The sequence below is a fragment of the Bos indicus genome, chromosome 18 (assembly GCF_029378745.1).
Source record: "Bos indicus isolate NIAB-ARS_2022 breed Sahiwal x Tharparkar chromosome 18, NIAB-ARS_B.indTharparkar_mat_pri_1.0, whole genome shotgun sequence".
In the NCBI taxonomy this organism is placed as follows: Eukaryota; Metazoa; Chordata; class Mammalia; order Artiodactyla; family Bovidae; genus Bos; species Bos indicus.
In genome coordinates, this window is record NC_091777.1 from 63792963 (window position 1) to 63815440 (window position 22478).

General features: G+C 50.0%; 2 protein-coding genes across 3 annotated transcripts in view; both read left to right on the top strand.

Moving 5' to 3' along the window:
- The window catches only part of LOC109572041 (leukocyte immunoglobulin-like receptor subfamily B member 5), a gene marked incomplete in the record, with an annotated part of 242862 nt that overhangs the window by 37062 nt on the left and 183322 nt on the right, over positions 1 to 22478 (top strand).
- Positions 6563 to 13298, top strand: LOC139177233 (leukocyte immunoglobulin-like receptor subfamily A member 6). 2 transcript variants are annotated; one of them, XM_070771843.1, is made up of 8 exons: positions 6563 to 6856; positions 7009 to 7044; positions 7217 to 7501; positions 7637 to 7939; positions 8157 to 8468; positions 8675 to 8977; positions 9651 to 9665; positions 9933 to 13298. In XM_070771843.1, the coding sequence occupies exons 1-8, from the start codon at positions 6823 to 6825 to the stop codon at positions 10052 to 10054; spliced, it is 1410 nt and encodes a 469-aa protein (XP_070627944.1). In that variant the 5' UTR covers positions 6563 to 6822; the 3' UTR covers positions 10055 to 13298. The 2 variants fall into 2 exon arrangements, with proteins under 2 accessions (XP_070627944.1, XP_070627943.1); XM_070771842.1 differs by lacking the exons at positions 6563 to 6856; positions 7009 to 7044; positions 9651 to 9665 and having other exon boundaries at positions 7153 to 7501.

The following is a 22478-nucleotide window of genomic DNA, read 5'->3' on the forward strand; positions in this document are numbered from 1 at the left end:
TAAGGCCCACTTGACTTCACATTCCAGGATGTGTGGCTCTAGGTGAGTGATCACACCATTGTGATTATCTGGGTCATGAAGATCTGTTTTGTACAGTTCTTCTGTGTATTCTTGCCAGCTCTTAATATCTTCTGCTTCTGTTAGGTCCATACCATTTCTGTCCTTTATTGTGCCCATCTTTGCATGAAGTGTTCCCTTGGTATCTCTCATTTTCTTGAAGAGATCTCTAGTCTTTCCCATTCTGTTGTTTTCCTCTATTTGTTTGCACTGATTGATGAGGGAAGCTTTTTTAGATCTCCTTGCTATTCTTGGAACTTTGCATTCAGATGGGAATATCTTTCCTTTTCTCCTTTGCTTTTCACTTCTCTTCTTTTCACAGCTATATGTAAGGCCTCCTCAGACAGCCATTTTTTGCATTTCTTTTCCATGGGGATAGTCTTGATCCCTGCTCCTGTACAAAGTCACAAACCTCAGTCCAGAATTCATCAGGCACTCTATCAGATCTAGTCCCTTAAATCTATTTCTCACTTCCACTGTATAATCATAAGGGATTTGATTTAGGTCATACCTGAATGGTCTAGTGGTTTTCCCTACTTTCTTCAATTTAAGTCTGAATTTGGTAATAAGGAGTTCATGATCTGAGCCACAGTCAGCTCCTGGTCATGTTTTTACTGACTGTATAGAGCTTCTCCATCTTTGGCTGTGAAGAATATAATCAATCTGATTTTGGTGTTGACCATCTGGTGATGTCCATGTGTAGAGTCTTCTCTTGTGTTGTCGGAAGAGGGTGTTTGCTAGACCAGTGCGTTCTCTTGGCAAAACTCTATTAGCCTTTGCCCTGCTTCATTCCGTACACCAAGGCCAAATTTGCCTGTTACTCCAGGAGTTTCTTGACATCCTATATTTGCATTCCAGTCCCCTATAATGAAAAGGACATATTTTGGGGGGTGTTAGTTCTAAAAGATCTTGTAGGTCTTCATAGAATCATTCAGCTTCTTCAGCGTTACTGGTTGGGGCATAGGCTTGGATTCCTGTGATACTGAATGGTTTGCCTTGGAAAAGAACAGAGATTATTCTGTCAATTTTGAGATTGCATCCAAGTACTGCATTTCGGACTCTCTTGTTGATCATGATGGCTACTCCATTTCTTCTGAAGGATTCCTGCCCACAGTAGTAGATATAGTGGTCATCTGAGTTAAATTCACACATTCCAGTCCATCTTAGTTCGCTGATTCCTAGAATGTCGACGTTCACTCTTGCCATCTCCTGTTTGACCACTTCCAATTTGCCTTGATTCATAGACCTGACATTCCAGGTTCCTATGCAATATTGCTCTTTATAGCATCAATTTTGTCAATTATACCACAGTAAAGTTGAAAAGCTTTTCTTTCATTTAATTACACCAGGCACATTGGGAGTTATTCCATTGCTCATTTTAGGCACTTGATCTCGTGCTTAAAGTACGTATTTACATTTTTATTTCTGAACACGTACACATTCTCCTCCTCCTTTACAAAAGACAAAGTCTAACGGTGCTTCACCTGAACTCTGGGTACTCATATACACGTGTGTGGGCATGCGCACGGCTCTGTCCATGCACACGTGCGGGTGCGTTTGTGCGTGCAAGTGTGTGTCTGTGTACTTTTCCAAAGCTCATTTTTGGCCATGCGTTCCTCTCTGTTGCATCTCACTGTCTCTCTGCCATCTCTTAGTATCCCTTTCTGTGTGAAAACAGTCAGTATCTAAGAACTTGCACCTCTGGAAATGCCTTCTCTCACCGTCATTCTCTTTTTAACAAGTTGCTTGAGAACACTCTATTTGGAATCCAGCGTGTGACTCAAGTACTAGGAGAGGAAAACCCTTGTGAAGGTTAAGGGCCCCATGCCCCCAGAGCCCACCTCCTCTCTCAGGACCTGGCGGGTTGAGGCTGAGGCACGGCCCACACCGGGAGGCTGAACCTCCTGGAAGCTGGGGATGTGCTCTGCATGAAGCTCTCACTTCTGCCCCTTGCAAGTACTCCGACTCAGGGGAACTCTTCCTGGTTAATTCCCTGACGGCATGGCTCCAGTATCCTTTAGCGCCCCCTTTTGGTAGGGGGCAGTCTGCTCCCTGTGGGCTGGTCATTCTCTTGATAATCTGCGTTTTCCACAGGAAGTAGTTTCAGGACATTTTTAGGGCCTCAGTCCAGTCCGCCTTGATTTTCCTTTTTTTATTTGAAATTTACTTAAAAGAGAATTAACTGTTTCAAATTGTATAATTCAGCGCGAAATAATTTTTAAATTTAACCTGCAGTTTCTCAGTTTACTATGAAAGGTCAAGATACAGATGTTACTTCCATTTATTTTTACAAATATGTAGTTAATTAACCTATTGTTGACGTCGCTGCCCCACACAGGCTCTCCGTTGCAGGGTGTGGGGTCTTTAGCTCAAGTGTGCCGTGTCTGGATCCCTGGCCGCTGATCCTGCCCAGGCCCCTAAGTAAGCAGCGCTGAGTCTCAGTCAGGAGCCCAGCAGGGCAGCCCTCAGGTGTCACGTGCACATGCATGAGTCCCAGCCCTTCGCAGGTCGGTTCTCATTAGTAAAGGAGGCTCCGTTATTTGCTTCCTCAGCCGTTGCCGTCTCTCGTGAGCGTCTTCCCGTCTGACACTTACAACAGATACCACACTGGCCCTCAGCACAGGCCCGCCTCTCCTGAATCTCCCTGTCTGCACTCTGTGCTGCACTCTGGACCATTTCCTCAATACTATGCTCCAACTTCATACGTGGTCGCTTAGCTGCCTTCTTGACTGCATGACTTTTTAACGTGTTGAATCTACTGTATTGTTCACGTCGAAAATTTTCACCTCTTTTCAGTGACCACCTGTTCTACAAAATAATCCACATGCTTGCCTCCCTTTATGTTTCTGTGACCATGGTTCCCTCTGTGTGTCCACATGGGTGGAAACCTTACTCTGACCCCGAGATAATCCCTGCCGCCAGGGACACACCGCCGACCTCTCATGCTTTGCTGTGGTTCCCCTCCATTTGGGAAACTTTCTTTCTGCCCTTGTCTGTGGCTACATGTTTCAGAAACACTCTCCAAGCACGTCTCAGTGTTAGAAGGAGAGGAGGCTCTGGGTGGGTACCACACTCACCCACTTTGGTGCAGTCTCAGCCCGCAGCCCTTCATGTCCACCCTCTCCTGCTGTCACCTTGTCTGGAAATTGACCATGACGACGGCAGCAAGAGCCTGCAGCCCCTCTGAGGGCTGGGGTCGGGACAACAGGCAGAGAAGGAACCTCAGGCGCAGAGAAAGGGCACCACCGCCCCAGGTACATCAGCAGCAGGCACACATTTACAGGAGCATCTGTTTTCCAACAGAGTGAGAACTCTGACCCCAATCAATACCCCCTAAAGCTTGCAGGTGACGACAAGACTGGGAGGAGACTGTGCCCAAGGACCCCAGGGCCCTGAGGAGGCAGGAAGCACCCAGGGGCTTGTTCCAAGGAAGGCGGGCTGGACGGTGATGCAATACAGAGTGACGCCCCGAAGGGAGCTGCCATGGGGGAAACCCACACCCCGGGGCAGTGGAGGAGTCAGTTTCCTTCCTTATTCCCTGAAGCCTCCTCTGGGCTCTCGGCCACATGGACTCCACTGAGCCCAGGGACACTCTGATCGTTTGTCCCTCATAAAGAGCAGACTTGTGGACACAGAGGGGAAGGAGAGGGTGGGACGAATGGAGAGAGTAGCATGGAAACGCGCACACCAGCACGTGTAAAACAGACCACGCGGGAATGTGCCCTGTGACTCAGTGAGCTCACACAGGGCTCTGTACCACCCAGAGGGGAGGGAGGTTCTAGAGGGAGGGCATGTGACACACACGGCCGATCCATGCTGATGTGTGGCAGAAACCAGCACTATATTGTAAAGTAATGATCCTCCAAATTAAAAAAAAGTGTGTCTCTGGGTATCTGAGCTCTGTGGGCAGCAAGAGACAGCATCCTCCCCAAAGCATCTCCAGCGCCTGCTGACCCCGTCCACGGAGAGGACCCCCGGGGACCTGCTGATGGGTGGGCAGAGGAGGAAGCAGACCCCGAGGGGAGGCGCTCAGAGGGAAGGACATGCCCTGCTTGCCCACACCTGAAACAGGTGTCTCAGGAACACCCTGGGACTGTCACAGGAACAACGCCTGGCTTTCAAGAAGAGGCTGTTCCCCTTCCTGTGGGGACACTGATGTGACAGCCACGTGACAGGAAGCCCCAGCCCCAGAGAGGACACACCCTTAATTAATTTTAAAAAATTGATTATTTTAAATTGGTAGCTCAGAGATACAAAAGTTTATAAGACAGTACTAAGAACCACTGTGTGTTGAGCCATCTGACAGCAAACCTGGAAGAGACACGCACGAGTCTCTAGAGACACACAGCCCGCCAGAACGGAGGCCAGAAGACGCAGACAGCCTGAACTGTAATAACACCAATGATAACACCATGCAAACCAGAGGCCAGAACTGGATGGCTTCACGGAGGACTTCTACCAAACTGACAAAGAGGAACTTATATGACCCTCTTCACACTCTCCCAGGAGACTGAAGAGGACGAAACACTCCCAAAGTCTTTCTATGAGCCACTGTCACCCCAATACCTAAACCAAAGACACAACCAAAAAAGAAAAGTTACAGAACAGAGCGCTTTATGAACATACATGCAAAATGTGCAACAAAACATTAGCTAACTGAATTCAACAACACACAAAAAGAATCACACGCCACGGTCAACTGGGATTCATACCAGGGTCACAAGGATAATTCAACATGTGCAAATCAATCAGTGTAAGTCACCACATCAACAAGAGAAAAGACAAAACAACATGCTCGTCTTAATAGGTTCAGAGAAAGCACTGATAAAATGCAACATCCATTCATCATAAAAGGTCTCACCAAAGTGAGTACAGAGGGCAGACATCTCAACGTAATAAAACCGACTTATGACAAGCACACAGTCAACACAGTCCTCAAAGGTGACAAGCGGAAAGCCTTTCTAGAGCTCTGGGACAAGGTAAGGACGCCCACTCTCACCATTTGTGTTCAACACACCACTGGAAGTCCTAGTCATAGCAATCAGGCAAGAAAAAAAAAAAAGGATTCAACTTGGGGCAGGAAGGAGGCAAAACTGTCTCTGTATGCAGATGACGTGATACTGCATTTACAAAACCCTGAAGACTGCACACACAACCTGCAGAACCGAGGGAGGGGGCACCTGGTCTGGGGAGTGGGCAGGAGTGTTGTCTGGGTCTGCAGTCTGTTCGTGTGTGTGTGTGTGTGTGTGTGTGTGTCTGTGCGTGTGTGCCCGCGTGTGTGCTCAGTCATGTCCAACTCTTTGTGACTCCACAGACAGTAGCCTGCCAGGCTGGTCTGGGCATGGATTCTCCAGGTAAGAATACTGAGGTGGGCTTCCATGTCCTTCTCCAGGGGATCTTCCCCACCCAGGGATCGAACTCGAGTCTCTGCACCTCCTGCACTGGCAGGCAGATTCTTTACCACTGAGCCACCTGGGGAGCCCGAGTGCAGCCTACCATCACTCCGTTTCTCTCATTCGAAAACGGCGCCAGATACCTGCTTACTCTTCTCGGTTTTCCCTGTGTATGTGGACTATCAGGGCTTCCCAGGGGGCACTAGTGGTGAAGAGCCCACCTGCCAGTGCAGGAGATGTAAGAGACTTGGGTTCAATCCCTGGGTGGGGAAGATCCCCTGGAAGAGGGCATGGCCACCCCCTCCCGTATTCCTGCCTGGAGAATCCCGTGCTCAGAGGGGCGTGGCAGGCTACGGGCTGTGCGGTCTCAAAGAGTCGGACACAGCTGCAGTGACTGAGCACGCACACTAGTTAACTATCATTTCTGTTTTCCATTTCTGGCCTCACTGTGACACATTTCAGAAATTTTAATCAGCGCTTTAAGCAAGATGGCAGATCGGAAAGTCCCAGCCCTCATCTCGCACAGAAACACTGATAAACTGGGATTATTTGGGCCTAATGACCTTTAAGCAAACTGCAGAATCCAGCTAGTGAGCTGCAACACCTCGGATGAGCAGAAAAAGCAAGACGAACCACTTCAAAAGGATAAACAGCAGGTTCTGTCTCCCTGTCTCCCCTCCCACAAGCTGCCGCAGCTCAGCACCAAAAGGACCCTCCTTGGGCCCAGGCCCTCTCCTCCCCAGGAGGACAGTGGGTGCAGCCGCGCCACGTCCCCAGGCTCCAGGCTGCTGCCTCAGAAACCGCCTCGCTGCTCAGCTCACGAGAGCACCAGGCAGCAGACACACGTGGGGCCACAAAGCAGGAAGAGAAGGGACGGGGCTCTGTGCGGCTGGCTCGGCCTTGGGGGTTAGAGGAGCAAGGAGTCCTCAGGCTTGTCCCTCAGGGCAGGGGCACGACGGGGCGGGGGCACAGCATCGTGTGTGTCTGGGGATCTGAGCCCTGCGCAGAGCAGGAGCTGACATCCTCCCTGAAGCATCTCCAGGGCCTGGTGACCCGTCCATGGTGAGGGCCCATGGGGACCTGCTGATGGGCGGCAGAAGAGGAAGCAGACCCCAAGGTGAGGCTCTCGGAGGGAAGGACACGCCCTGCTTGCCCACACCTCAAAGAGGTGTCTCGGGAACACACTGGGACTGTCACAGGGACGACGCCAGGCTTTCAAGAAGAGGCTGTTCCCCTTCCTGCGGGGACGCTGATGTGACAGCCACGTGACAGGAAGCCTGAGCCTCTGACAGGACACACCCTGTGGTCTGTCTGTCCGGAGGACACCCAGGTCTCCTCCATCCTCACAGCCTGGACCGCAGGAGGAGACACCATGGCCCCCGTGCTTCCCGCCCTTCTCTGCCTCGGTGAGATGAGGAGGGTCAGGAGGAGCCCTGGTCTGGAGGAACCCCCCAGCCAGCCTGCTCCGTCAGGGGACCCCAGGGCCCGGGAGACTCCCGGGGCAGAGAGGCAATGCTCAGAGCTGAGGGAACACCTCTCACAGGGCGCTCTCTTCCAGGACTGAGTGTGGGCCTGAGGACCCAGGTGCAGGCCGGTGAGTCTGTCTCAGGGCCCAGCTCCCTCCTCTCGTGGGGACAGGGGTCACCCCCAGGCCGCGGGGAGGGAGAGGGCAGCTTGGGGCTCACGGATGGGGAGTCTGGGAGGTCTGGGCTGAGAGCCGGGGCCTGGGGGGATGTCTGGTGAGCCCGCCTCTGATTTCCTTCCAGGGACCCTCCCCAAACCCACCATCTGGGCTGAGCCAGGCTCTGTGGTCCCCAGGGGTAGCTCCGTGACCATCTGGTGTCAGGGGTCCCCGGGGGCCCAGGAGTTCCATCTGGATAAAGAGGGAAGCCTGATTCTCTGGGACAGACAGAAACCCCTGGAGCCCCGGGACAAGGCCAGGTTCTCCATCCAACACATGGGACAGGACCATGCAGGGAGCTATCGGTGCTACTACAGCACCCCCACTGGCTGGTCAGAGCGCAGTGACCCCCTGGAGCTGGTGGTGACAGGTGACGGACACTCGGGGGCCTCGGGCTCTGCCCTCGGGAGGGGGTCTGCTCTCAGGGGCTGTCCCTCTCCCAGCGCAGCCCTGGGCAGGAGGAGGGTGGGAGCCTCACGGAACAGGCAGCCTCCTTCTCTCCTAGGATCCTACAGCAAACCCAGCCTCTCAGCCCTACCGAGCCCTGTGGTGACGTCGGGAGGGAACGTGACCCTCCAGTGTGGCTCCCGTCAGGGATTTAACAGATTCCTTCTGACGAAGGAAGGAGAAGACGAGTCCTCTTGGACCCTGGATGGAGAGCAACGGCCTGACGGGCAGACCCAGGCCCTGTTCCCTGTGGGCCCTGTGACTCCTGGGCACGGGTGGACGTTCAGATGCTACAGCTTTTACAGGGACACCCCCAGGGTGTGGTCAGCCCCCAGCGACCCTGTGGAGCTCCTGGTCTCAGGTGAGGAATCCCGTCCTGACCCCATACATTTGTGCAGACAAGACAACGTACCGGGGTCTCTGCTCCCAGGGGAGCCCCTGTGAGAGGCTGGGGAGAGGAGCGTGGGGCTCACAGGACACACACACAGACTGAGACACGACGAGGCCTGGGGCCGGGCCGGGAGAGGGGGGTCCACGGGGGAAGCGGTCCCAACAACCCAGCGCGTGTCTCTCCCCAGGGCAGTCTGGGAAGCCCTCCCTCCTGACCCCGCAGGGCCCTGTCATCACCTCTGGACAGAACCTGACCCTCCAGTGTCGCTCTGACGTCAGCTACACCAGATTCGCTCTGTCCAAGGAGGGAGAACAGGACCTCCCCCAGCGCCCTGCTCAGAGGTCCCAGGGGAGGCTCGCTCAGGCCGACTTCCCCCTGGGCCCGGTGGGCACCGTCCACGGGGGCCGGTACAGATGCTACGGTGGACACGGCCTCTCCTCCGAGTGGTCGGCCCCCAGCGAGCCCCTGGAGCTGCTGGTGGCAGGAGAAGAGCCAGCAGGTCAGTCGGGGCCAGACTGTGCACAGGTCCCACCAGGGAGCCCCAGGGGTGATGCGGGGACCAGGGGGAGGGGTCTCAGGGAGGAGACAGACGGGGTCAGGGTGGGGAGAGACTCGGAGAAACAGAGACTGCGCTGATGGGCCAGAGAGGCCCGTGAAGTCTCGCCAGAACCAGGCCCAGCGCCCGCACCCCCTTCCTCTCTGCAGGACGGCTCAGAGACAGACCCTCCCTCTCGGTGCGGCCGGGCCCCTCGGTGGCCCCGGGGGAGACTGTGACCCTGCTGTGTCAGTCAGGAGACAGGACGGACACCTTCCTTCTGTCCAAGGAGGGGGCAGCCCATCGTCCCCTGCGTCTGCGCTCCCAGGACCAAGACGGGCGGTACCAGGCCGAGTTCTCCTTGAGCCCTGTGACCTCAGCGCACGGGGGCACCTACAGGTGCTACGGCTCACTCAGCACAGACCCCTACCTGCTGTCACAGCCCAGTGAGCCCCTGGCGCTCGTGGTCTCAGGTGAGGCCCAGTCTGTCCGTCAACTCAGCAGCTCGGGGCTCTGCATTGGGAGCCACGGGCAGTCCTGAAAGAGGGGGCCCTGAGGGAGGGGCCTCGGAGCCCTCACCCCGCCCCTTCCTCCCGCACTGGGGTCCCGGAGGGGCAGGTGGGCAGTGCGAGGGTCTCAGGGAGGTCACAGGGCCATGCAGGGCGGAGGGGAGTGAGGTGGGGACCCCCGGTCAGCCTGGTGCACCCCTTCCTGGGCCTATTCCCAGGGGCCCATTCTCCCCGCCTCAGACCCAGACCCAAACCTGGGGAGTCTCGGGGCTCTATGCTCAGGGGAGACAGCCCACCCCAGGGCGCTTTGAGATTCTCTGGGAGGACAAGGCCCTTCAGATTGTCAAGGGCCGGTGGGGAGTCGGGCGGAGATGGCTCAGGAGCCACAGGCTGCAGGGGCCTGAGGCCGCTGGATGGGGGTCAGTCTGGGGAGGAGCAGGCCCGCCCCAACTCATGCTACCCCTGGAGGCTCCAGGGATCACCCCCGCCCCCGGGGCAGAGTCCAGCCAGCAGATGCAGAGGGCTAAGTGAGCGTCTGTCAGGGGGAAGTGGTGGATCTGTGGGAGCTGCGGTTGGGTCCCACCCTGGGACCCCGCAGACCACCGCTCAGGGGCAGGCCCACCCTGTGCTGTCTGAGCTCTGGCAGCTCAGGGTCCTGGGCAGGAATGTCTGAGACAGTAAGAGAGGCCCCTGGAGTCTCCCGAGGAGAACATGGCCTACCTACAGCCCCCCTTCAGGACCCTCAGGCCCCCTGAGCCTCCACCATCACCGCGGTCAGACCCACGAGTGGGGACGAGGACAGCGTCCCCGTCAAGGGCTGGGCTCCGGGGTCATGTCCTCTCCCAGGAACTGGTGCCCTGGGCGCACACCCCACTTCCTGGTGACGGGGCCGGCGCTGACCTGTGCGACCTCTCCCCAGACTACAGGGTGCAGAATCTCACCCGGATGGGCCTTGCAGCCTCGGTCCTGCTGCTCCTCGGTGTCCTGCTCTGCCAGGCTTGGCACGACCACGGAGGAGCCCGAAACATGGCCTGGAGCTAAGCACGGGACGGAGGGCTCCATACCGCCCAGAGCACCAGAGCCCGGGACACGAGCTTCCAGCCCGGGAGCTTCAGGAAGAGCCTTTGCCGCGCGTGCTGGGTGCGATGTCTGTGGAGACCCCCAGGGAGGGACACGACGCGGGGCGGGAGCGTCCCCGGGGTGGCTGGGGGCTCGGCCTCTGCTCACGGGGGCCCCCTCCCTCCCGGGGAGGATGCCCCGGCTGCTCTCACCCCTGGCCCGAGGCGCATCCACATGGCAGGGGCGGGTCCTCACCCTGCACGCCCACAGGCTCTGTCCACTCTCAGGGAGGACGTGAGCCTCATTGTTTACGCCCGCCGTCTCTGGTGTGCACAATGACCTCCATCCCTTCTCAGAAACAGAACATCGTTTAAGTAACTGAATAAATGGGTGGAAGTGGGGCCCCGTTTGGAACAGTTGGATCCTAAACTCTTCCCTGAACCCGCTCTGGACTCCGCACGCCCCTCCTCCTCGTCAGAGGACAGCCGGTGTAGTTTCTCCAGAAACACTGTCAGTGTGAAGGGACACCCTGGCGTTTGAACTGTCAGTCAGGGCTACACTGGTAAATGAGCTCAGGAATATATCGTTTTGTAAAGAGCCCCGATATGGGGTTTCCCTGGTGGTGAAGAATCTGCCAGCCAATGCAGGACACACGGGTTGATTCTGTGATCCTGGGGGACCCCACACGCCAAGGAGCAACTGAGTCCATGAGCCGCAGAGACTCAGGGCACGTCCAGGAGCCCGAGCACTGCCAGAGAGGCCAGTGCTGCAGACACCCAGACACCAAAGCGAGGGAACAGCCCCGCTTACACAACCAGACACACCCCCGCAGCAACACAGCTCCGGCACAGACAAAATCATCAGGCAATAAATGCTTAAAGAGCCCAGTGTGAACTGTGTGTCTCCTCTGGGGCAAACGCGCTCCGTGGCCAACCTCAAGGTGCCTGGGTGAACGCGCTGAAGGCCGGGTGGGAAGGAAGGAGCAGGCGGACTTTCCCACAGGATGAGTCTGGTCCAGCCAGCCCCCACCGATGGCCCCACGTGCCCAGATGTGCCTTCTCATTACAATCACATAGGATCATCTCCACCTCAGTTTTATGCCCCAGGTTCCCTGAAATGAGATGCCCACCTAGTTCATCTGTAAAAGAGGGAAAGAGAAAATGAAGGAGGAGACAAGGCTGACTCTGACGAATCCCAGCACATCACCGGCAGGGGTACTCATCACCGCGGTCAATCTGGAGAGTCGACAGCAACTCTCAGTTAAAGGGAAGAGACACAGCGCTGGCCCACAGTTGTATAACCCAGAGGAAGATGTGTGCACGGCCACGTGTGTACAAGCAGAAAAAGGACACGTGGGTTGTTCACAGTAGGAAAAGTTACAGAAGTCACTTTCACCAAAATGAGTAGTTTGGTGTGTATATATGCGACAGAATTTTATACAAAAAATGCACAAAAGCGGACTGTACAGGAACACAGGTCAGTTTTCAAGCATGATGGTGAATAAGTGAAACACGACCGTAGGAGTCCAGTGCATCACGTCAAATTCAAAAGGGAACATCGTGGGACTCAATACATAAAATAAGAACTGAGACGGGAGGAACAAGAGCTGCTACCGGGTTTCCCTGGTGGCTTGGCGGATAAGAATCCAGCCGCCAACGCAGGGGACGCGGGTTCCGTCCCTGCTGCGAGAAGATCCCGCGCTGGCCGCAAATGCTGAGCCCGCGGGCCCAGAGCCCTGCCCCGCAACAGGACACGCCATCAAAGCGAGGAGCCCAGGCACCGCAGTGAAGAGAAAAGCTTCCTGAGCTCAGCTCAACGGGAGGAAAGCCCCTGGGCAGTGAGGAAGACCCAGCACCGTCCTCTATCACTCGGGTGTGTCTGACTCTTTGCAACACCATAGACAGTAGTAGCCCACCAGGCTCCTCTGGGCAGCAAGGAAGACCCAGCACCGTCTGTCCCTCAGTCGTGTCCGACTCTTTGTGACCGCATGGACTGTAGCCCACCAGGCTCCCCTGTCCATGAGATTCTCCAGGTGAGAATACTAGACGGGGTTGCCAGGCCCTCCTCCAGGGGATCTTCCCCACCCAGGGATCGAACCCAGGTTTCCTGTATTGCAGGCAGATTCTTTACCATCTGAGCCACCAGGGAAGTCCAGAACAGCCAAAACTAATGAATAATTAATTTTTAAAAATTGATACCTCAGAAACACAAAAGTTTTTAGGAGAGTACTAAGAACCACTGTGTGCTGAGCCATCCGACAGCAAACCTGGAAGACACGCACGAGTCTCTGGAGACACACAGCCCGCCAGAACGGAGGCAAGAAGACCCAGACAGCCTGAACAGACCGGCCACTGGAAGCGACACAGAATCTGTAATAACACCAGTGAAAACTCCATGCAAACCAGAGGCCAGAAGTGGATGGCTTCACGGGGGACTTCTACCAAACTAACAAAGGGGAACTTATGACCTTCTTCACACTCTCCCAGGAGACTGAAGAGGACAAAACACTCCCAAAATCTTTCTATGAGCCACCGTCATCCCGATGCCTAAACCAGACAAAGACACAACCAAAAAAGAAAACTTACAGAACAAAGTGCTCTATGAACATACATGCAAAACGCACAACAAAATATTAGCTAACCGAATTCAACAACACACAAAAAGAATCACACACCATGATCAACCTGGATTCATACCAGGGTCACAAGGATAATTCAACACGTGCAAATCGATCAATGTGAATCACCACATCAACAAGAGAAAAGACAAAACAACATGCTCATCTTGATAGGTTCAGAGAAAGCACTGATAAAATTCAACATCCAGTTGTTAGGGGAAGCACACTGATTGAAACCGCCCACCCTGGCCAGGCACCATAGTAACCATTTGCATGTGTTGTTTTATGGCAGGAGATCCTGATAGGGAATATGGAACTAATAAGCCACCACCAACCTGAAGAGTTCAGGAAAGGTCTAAAGGAGACACCGTGTGTCCGTCCACTTTCCAGAATCCCTCTCGCTAGCATCCATCTTGGCTGAGCGATGCGTGCGCCACCAGGAAAGACTCTGAATTAGAATGATTGGCCAAACACCACACGGAAACTAATCCCATCACCATAAAACCCGACATTGTGAGCCACAGGGCAGAGCGGTTCTCCTGGGTTCCCTTCCCCTACTGCTCTCCACCCGGGTGCCCTTTCCCAATAAAATCTCTTGCTTTTGCCACACATGTGTCTCCTCAGACAATTCATTTCTGAGTGTTAGACAAGAGCCCAGTTTCGGGCCCTGGAAGGGATCCTCCTTCCTGCAACAAATGGCGACTCTGGTGGGGACTCTTCTTGGCTGAGACTGACATCCTGACCACTCAGGGTACTCAGGGGTCAGCTTGCCTGACAACGGACCAGACCCAGCGGCCGCAACTGGGACCCTTTTGTCCCTGGTCTCCTCCTGACGCAGACAACTGGCCAGAGTGCCCTGACCAGTAAGGAAGAAGAGACTTTATTGACCTCTCTCCCCTTCCCTCTCTCTTTTTCCTCTCCTTAACCCTTCCTATCCTTCCCTGTTTTTCTAGTCCCCTGGTCCTGGACGCAGGAATCTGGTCGAAGGGCCCTCAGCCTGAGCTGAGGATTGGAGACTGATCACCTCCTCTTGGCAGAGAACTCGAATTCTGATTCTGGTCTGGTCTGATTTCTGGTAGGGCTGAGTTCTAGTCCTCCCTTCTCTGGAGGCCCAGGGAAAAGTCCCATAACGCCTGGGTGTCTGTAGGTGGCAGGAGACGTCTGTAAGGCCACCCCTTTTGCCCCCTCTCCCGCCTCCTCCCCCTTCTTCTTTCAACCTGGCTTCCTTTCCTCCCTTTGAAATCTTTGATCTGAAGTTCTGTGTCTCTATAGGAGGTTTTCTGAGATACTGTATTCTTGTATTTAAGGGAGTGTCTGATGAAGACTCCCAGGTTTATATGTGTGTGTTTTAACTCTGTGTTCTGTGTTATTTTTGATCGCCATTTTGCTTTGTCTGGCCACCATTTGGTTTAGACCTGCTGGCATTTTGTTAGAACTTGATTTTCTTTCCCTGTGCCTTGAGACCAGGGCTCTCAGGAACACTTATCTAGACCATCTCTAAGTCCTGAGACTGAGGGAAAAGGGAAAAAGATTTTTAAATTTTTATTTATTTCAACTGTTTTTTTTTTCATAAACTAGTAAATTTTATATTGTAATATCTAATTTATGACTAAACTTAGAAAATGAAGCTAGATCTTGCACTGTGTCTGTATAAATATGTCTTGGTATGTATTTGTTTCTGGGTAATATTTTTGAGGTTAATTTGTAAATGAGCTCTATTTATTTGGCTTAAAAAAGGTAAGCGCTTACAAATCAAATAATTCTAAATTAAACGATAAATTCCAGGTTCATGTGAACTGGGGAATATTCAGTATTAAATACCTGATATTAATGTTTGTTTGTTGACCTATCTAATATAGACATGTCTTAGAGTAATTAACACTAAATAGAATATTTTCATTGTACCTAGGTTTAATATAAGTTAAATATTATATCTGTTACAAGTCTGTCAACAAGGAAATTACCTCGAGTGAAGTAACTTCTAAAAAATGTAAATGAGATATGAGCTTTTATATAAATTCTATTAAGAATAATTATTCTTTAGAAATATCTGTCTAAAATACTCTCTCCAGATTGGCGTAACTTAAATTTCTAAGGGTTGTGCCAAGTGTGCTAAGTGTTGGAAGTCTATTGAGTAGTTAGGTCATTTCCAAATAAAATAAGATTTTAAAACATTTACTACTAAACACTCATTTCCTTTTACAGAGAAATTAAAGAGATTTGGGACTATAAATGAATAATGTTTGGTGCCATCCTAAAATGTTCTAAGAAAGCAAGGGTTTTAGAAATTATCACTGGTATTTATGGTCACCAATCTATAAAATACTAATATAAAAGTTAGTTCTTGGTTGCTAAAGGGAAGTAGGAAGTGTGTTTTCAGTTTAAAAAAAGGGGGGGTATGAAAAATATTAAAAAGAGTTATGCATGATCAGGATTTTCTAAAATTGGATTACAACTAGTTAGATAAATGGATTTTGTTAGGAATGACACAGCCATAAGAAAACTGGTTAGAGCCAACTAGGTCCAAGATGGCGGAGCTGCCTTTCACTAGACCTTGAACCTGGGTATTTACGCCCATTGTGACATATCAACAAGCTAAATGATGCACCCATCGACGTTGACTAAATCTGACCAAATGTTCTAAACGCTTTTAATTGATCTTTTCGGTAAAACTTCCTAAATCGAATTCTTTTGAAGTTCCTTTGACCTCTAGCTAACTTTGGGATGCTTCAGAGGGCCCCTGAAACATCCCAAAGAGAGATATTAAACTGTGTTTATTTGGTTGGTTAAATCATATGAAAAAGATTATCAAATGAGTAATAAATCCGCTCATGTTATAATGTATGGTAAAATTACTAATACAGATATCCTAGAAATTATATGGGGTTCTTAACATTCTGATATGTCCTGGTATTCTAACAGAAAACCTGATGACTTCACAAAAGTTAACAAAAGGACTGAATGAAGCAGCAAATATGCTTATAACTTTTATGGTTTCTCTCTGAAAAATTACGGGTTTTCAGGGAGTAGGGAAAACCTTCCCCTCAAATGAATTAGGACAAAACTTTGGTAAAATTAAATGTTATAAACAAAACAATTATGTTTTCTCTCTATGTGACTCCTCCAAAAAATGGGAAATTCTTAGGTTTCCAGTAATTTTATCAAATGAGTTAGGAATGTTATCTCACGGGTACAAAGATCTCAAGAAATTTTTGAAACCTTAAAAAGGGAAGAATTCACTTAGATTTGTTAGGCAAAATCTGTGATAAGCCTTTGGTGTGAGTTTCCCAGCCGTGTTTTATTTTAAAAGTTCAGTCTGAGACTCTATAAATGTTTCAGCAAAATAAAAAGTCCATAATCAATTATGGTTATAAAAATCACCAGACCAAAATTAGTGAGAACAGACCTATTTTTCAAACAAGCTAGCCTTCATTTGGTTATATTTGATAAAAATGAGGGTAACTCTAGAGAGAAAAAGATATTTCAAAAAATGTTAAATCCAAGTTTGTTAATGGAGGTCTGCATCTAGTAAGACTCATCTCTTAGATAGTTCTTTGCTGTTACGTGATATTAATGTACAATTTAATTGAATTCTTAAAGAACACCCTAAGTTTGTTTCTGAAGCTTATCTCAGTAATCTATCTTTGGATGAAGATCAGATGCCTCATGACCTGCAACCAGGGCTGGAAAAAGACATAATTTAAGGGCTGTCTCCAACCTGGATGGAAGGACTTTTTTACCAGGTACTCTTACCTAGCTCACACACAATGAAACTGAAGGGAAATTAATTCTTAGATTAATTCCCACTTCCAAAGGCCCCTACACTGGATTGGTTTACAGAGAAGACAGCTGACCTGATTTCACCTTAAAATGATGCTTAAGCAGGAGAAACTACACTACACCAGGATGAGAAGATGACGACATCAGAGGTAGACAGCTTGCCCAAGATGCTGGACCTGATTCATATGATCATTTATGTTTTCTTGACTTCTTAGACCTTTGCATATAAATCAAATGCTTTTCTATCATAGGCCTGATTCTATGCTAGTTTTAGAAATCAATTCAATTGTTGGATTTGTGGCCAATTACCTGTGTCTAGTTCTGGGTTACCTTGTTAAATTTCTCTACTACAAGACTCTACCTGGTTGGCCCTGAGAAATTTACTTAAAAAAAAATTATAGTCATATTCAGGTTACTGTGATATTGCTAGATGGGATCCCCTCACCGGACCAATTAATAATGGCTGCTCTGACTCTGGCCATAAATTTGAGCTTTTTTCTATTACTCAAGCTCAATCAAAACAACAAGAAAGTTTCAGCAAAGGAGGAAAAATCACCCATAATTATGGGATGGATTTATATAGATAACACCAGGCTGTGGTAGTTTAGGTTTAAAGTCTCCTCTGTGTTGGAAACAATTAAATCATACTAAGGACAGTCAGTCTAGTAACACTAGAAAATGGGGCTATGTGCCTTGTAGACGGTGCCAATATACAATTTCCCTGGAAGATAAACATTCTACAGAGCAGACTAAGTCAGATGACCTGAGATATACTGGGCTACATCTAATGGAAGCTCTTAACTTGAGTCTTACTTGTGACTTTACTAATACTGCTGGCTACGTTATTTGTATTTCACCTGTTTTACAAAATTACTGTTTCTTACACTGTCAAATGGGTGTGTGAGGCCTCTAATAGAATAATATATAGTGCCATATGAGATCGATGATGGTAACAGTGTAACTCTAGATATGGGAAGAAGCAACAAGAGGGAATATTTTCCTGGACCAAGAGGCTAGCCAGACAGGTGGTCCAGAGCATTTTGGATACTGTTTTATGGCCTAGTCCAGTAACAGCACATTGAGTGGCCTGTCAACAAAATCTTTGCCAAACCTGAGAATGGACATTCTCAGCACCATGGGATAAAATGGTCATGAAATGTCCCCCTGAAAATCATGGTCAAGTTTATGAGTAAAAGGGGGCTCTGCCAACTGAAAACTGACACTTGCCATCTACATCTACAAAGATTAAATCATGGCCGCTGCAACTGCTGACTTTCAACGCCCCTGAAAGGAGTTCAGGGTGAAAACCAGGAATGAGGCACTCTGTGCTCTGGGAAAAACTGGCAGAACAGGCCTTCAGATAGTTAGGTCTTTTCAGGATGAGATTTTATGAGTTCCAATTCTTGCATCTTCTCATACCTAGAGAAACACTGACATCATTAACTGTGAAATCTGCTCTGGCTATTAGGAAAAGTTTACAATTAAAAGTCAAAATAGAGTAGCTATGGCTCAGATATCCTGGGAAATAACTAGGTGATGCTATGGGTGTGCTTTCAGATTAGACCTTGTATTGCTAAACACTTGAGTTTTCTGAGTCGTGTCAGGCTTGGATGCCACCATTCTCAAAACAGTGTCTGCTGGAAGCTAGTAACTGCGACCTTACTTTTTATAAAACTAGGCAACTGGCTACCTGTCTCCCTGAAGTGCCAGGTCCAGACTGGGTTTTAGGCCTATTCTTCTAAAAAGAAATGAGATTTATTTTGTCTTCTAAATTCCAGTTATCACTCCTCCAACTACTTCTAACTGCATCTGTTACACCAAAATGGCAGACCAAGGGATTGAGATTTTAATCATACAAGACTCAGATCTAGAACTTGGAACTCAGAAATACTTCCAATTCAGTGTCTATACTCCAAGCTGAGGCAGTCCTATGCTCCATTTGGACAGGAAATTATCCCAGTCATAGCTGCCTAGTTCCCTAAATTAAAACTGAGTAGAACTCAGTAGGGCTCTGGAGTAGAGATCTGTTCTGTGTTCTCCATTTCTTGTCTGTAGGATATAGGCTTCATTCAGCCTCCTTGACCTTCCCTGAGTTCCAAAGGGTGGATCCAAACAACTGCTAATCAGGGAAGGAAGGGGATACAGAAACAGGAGAAACAATCAAAGGTTGGTACAGCCTGCAGACAGGGTCCTGGTTCCTACTCAAAGAAATATGCATAACAGTGTCTTTGAGCCCCCACCCAGGTGGAGGGTGGTAACTTCAGACTGAACACAAGATTCCTGGAGCACAGCTCTGTTGCCCCACCACCAACCAATCAAAAAGGATCACACACCCTTCAACCCTCACCCCAAATGTTGCCTTCTGTTTCCAGGACCAGAGATGACCATCCTGTTAGGTCTCCTGTTTGGCCCTGTCTATTTCATCTCTGAGAGGAGCCAACAGTTTCACACTAAATTGCTGTTACTAAAAGGGTGGAAGCTGGTTTCAGATGTGGAACACCCCAACTTAGATCAGGGACAGAGAGACAGACTTCTGCTCTGCTAGGCAGGCCTATGCCCATGCACAGCAGGAAGAAGTTACAGAAGAAAGAGACCTCCGCCCCAATTCCCAACAAGTATCTTGAGTATGAAGTCTCTCAGCGGGGAGTTGTTAGGGGAAGCACACTGATGGAAACCGCCCACCCTGACCAGGCACCACAGTAACCATTTGCATGAGTTGTTTTATGACAGGAGATCCTGTAAGGAACACGGAACTAATAAGCCGCCACCAACTGGAAGAGCTCAGGAAAGGTCTAAAGGAGACACCGCGTGTCCCTCCACTTCCCATAATCCCTCTCGCTAGCATCCATCTTGGCTGAGCGATGCGTGTGCCACCAGGAAAGACTCTGAATTAGAGTGATTGGTCAAAGACCACCTGGAAACTAATCCCATCACCATAAAACCCCACACTGTGAGCCACGTGGCAGAGCAGTTCTCCTAGGTTCCCTTACCCTACTGCTCTCCACCCGGGTGCCCTTTCCCAATAAAATCTCTTGCTTTTTCAGCACATGTGTCTCCTCGGACAATTCATTTCTGAGTGTTAGACAAGAGCCCAGTTCTGGGCCCTGGAAGGGGTCCGCCTTCCTGCAACACATTCATCATAAAAAGTCTAGCCAAAGTGAGACATCCTATTTATGACAAGCACACAGTCAACACAGTACTCAAAGGTAAAAAGCTGAAAGCCTTTCTAAAACTATGGGACAAGATAAGGATGCCCACTCTCACCATTTGTGTTCAACATACCACTGGAAGTCCTAGTCAGAGCAATCAGGCAAAAAACAAAAAACGATTCAACTTGGCGGCAGGGAGGAGGCAAAACTGTCCGTGTATGCAGATGACGTGGTACTGCATTTACAAAACCCTGAAGACTACACACACAAACTGCAGAACCGAGGGAGGGGGCACCCTGGTCTGGGGAGTGGGCAGGCGGTGTTGTCTGGGTCTGTAGTCTCTTCGTGTGTGTGTGTGTGTGTGTGTGTGTGTGTGTGCGCGTGCTCAGTCGTATCCAACTCTTTGTGATTCCACAGACAGTAGCCTGCCAGGCTCCTCTGTCCATGGATTCTCTAGGCAAGAATACGTAGGTGGGCTGCCATGTCCTTCTCCAGGGGATCTTCCCCACCCAGGGATCGAACTCGAGTCTCTGCACCTCCTGCGCTGGCAGGCAGGTTCTTTACCCCTGAGCCGCCTGGGGAGCCCAAGAGCAGCCTACCATCACTCCGTTTCTCTCATTCCAAAACGGCGCCCGATACCTGCTTACTCTTCTCAGTTTTCCGTGTATGTGGACTATCAGGGCTTCCCAGGGGGCACTAGTGGTGAAGAGCCCCCTGCCAGTGCAGGAGATGTAAGAGACTTGGGTTCAGTCCCTGGTTGGGGAAGATCCCCTGGAGGAGGGCATGGCCACCCCCTCCAGTATTCCTGCCTGGAGAATCCCATGCACAGAGGAGCATGGCAGGCTACAGGCCGTGGGGTCGCAAAGAGTCAGACACGGCTGTAGTGACTGAGCACGCACACTAGTTACCTATCGTTTCTATTTCCCATTTCTGGCCTCACTGTGACACATTTCAGAAATTTTAATCAGCACTTTATGCAAGATGGCCGATTGGGAACTCCCAGCCCTCATCTCACTCAGAAACACTGATAAACCGGGATTATCTGGGCCTCATGACATTTATGCAAACTGCAGAATCCAGCTAGTGAGCTGCAACACCTCAGATGAGCAGAAAACCGACAAGAACTGTTGCAAGGAGGACCCCTTTCAGGGTCCGGATCTGGGCTCTTGTCTAACACTCAGAAATGAATTGTCCGAGGAGACACATGTGCTGAAAAAGCAAGAGATTTTATTGGGAAAGGGCACCCGGGTGGAGAGCAGTAGGGTAAGGGAACCCAGGAGAACTGCTCTGCCACGTGGCTCACAGTGTGGGGTTTTATGGTGATGGGATTAGTTTCCAGGTGGTCTTTGACCAATCACTCTAATTCAGAGTCTTTCCTGGTGGCACACGCATCGCTCAGCCAAGATGGATGCTAGCGAGAGGGATTATGGGAAGTGGAGGGACACGCGGTGTCTCCTTTAGACCTTTCCCGAGCTCTTCAGGTTGGTGGCGGCTTTTTAGTTCCGTGTTCCTTATCAGGATCTCCTGTCATAATACAACTCATGGAAATGGTTACTGTGGTGCCAGGCCAGGGTGGGCGGTTTCCATCAGTGTGCTTCCCCTAACAACTCCCCGCTGAGAGACTTCATACTCAAGATACTTGTTGGGAATTGGGGCGGAGGTCTCTTTCTTCTGTAACTTCTTCCTGCTGTGCATGGGCATAGGCCTGCCTAGCAGAGCAGAAGTCTGTCTCTCTGTCCCTGATCTAAGTTGGGATGTTCCACATCTGAAACCAGCTTCCACCCTTTTAGTAACAGCAATTTAGTGTGAAACTGTTGGCTCCTCTCAGAGATGAAATAGACAGGGCCAAACAGGAGACCTAACAGGATGGTCATCTCTGGTCCTGGAAACAGAAGGCAACATTTGGGGTGAGGGTTGAAGGGTGTGTGATCCTTTTTGATTGGTTGGTGGTGGGGCAACAGAGCTGTGTTCCAGGAATCTTGTGATCAGTCTGAAGTTACCACCCTCCACCTGGGTGGGGGCTCAAAGACACTGTTATGCATATTTCTTTGAGTAGGAACCAGGACCCTGTCTGCAGGCTGTACCAACCTTTGATTGTTTCTCCTGTTTCTGTATCCCCTTCCTTCCCTAATTAGCAATTGTTTGGATCCACCCTTTGGAACTCAGGGAAGGTCAAGGAGGCTGAATGAAGCCTATATCCTACAGACAAGAAATGGAGAACACAGAACAGATCTCTACTCCAGAGCCCTACTGAGTTCTACTCAGTTTTAATTTAGGGAACTAGGCAGCTATGACTGGGATAATTTCCTGTCCAAATGGAGCATAGGACTGCCTCAGCTTGGAGTATAGACACTGAATTGGAAGTATTTCTGAGTTCCAAGTTCTAGATCTGAGTCTTGTATGATTAAAATCTCAATCCCTTGGTCTGCCATTTTGGTGTAACAGACGCAGTTAGAAGTAGTTGGAGGAGTGATAACTGGAATTTAGAAGACAAAATAAATCTCATTTCTTTTTAGAAGAATAGGCCTAAAACCCAGTCTGGACCTGGCACTTCAGGGAGACAGGTAGCCAGTTGCCTAGTTTTATAAAAAGTAAGGTCGCAGTTACTAGCTTCCAGCAGACACTGTTTTGAGAATGGTGGCATCCAAGCCTGACACGACTCAGAAAACTCAAGTGTTTAGCAATACAAGGTCTAATCTGAAAGCACACCCATAGCATCACCTAGGTATTTCCCAGGATATCTGAACCATAGCTACTCTATTTTGACTTTTAATTGTAAACTTTTCCTAATAGCCAGAGCAGATTTCACAGTTAATGATGTCAGTGTTTCTCTAGGTATGAGAAGATGCAAGAATTGGAA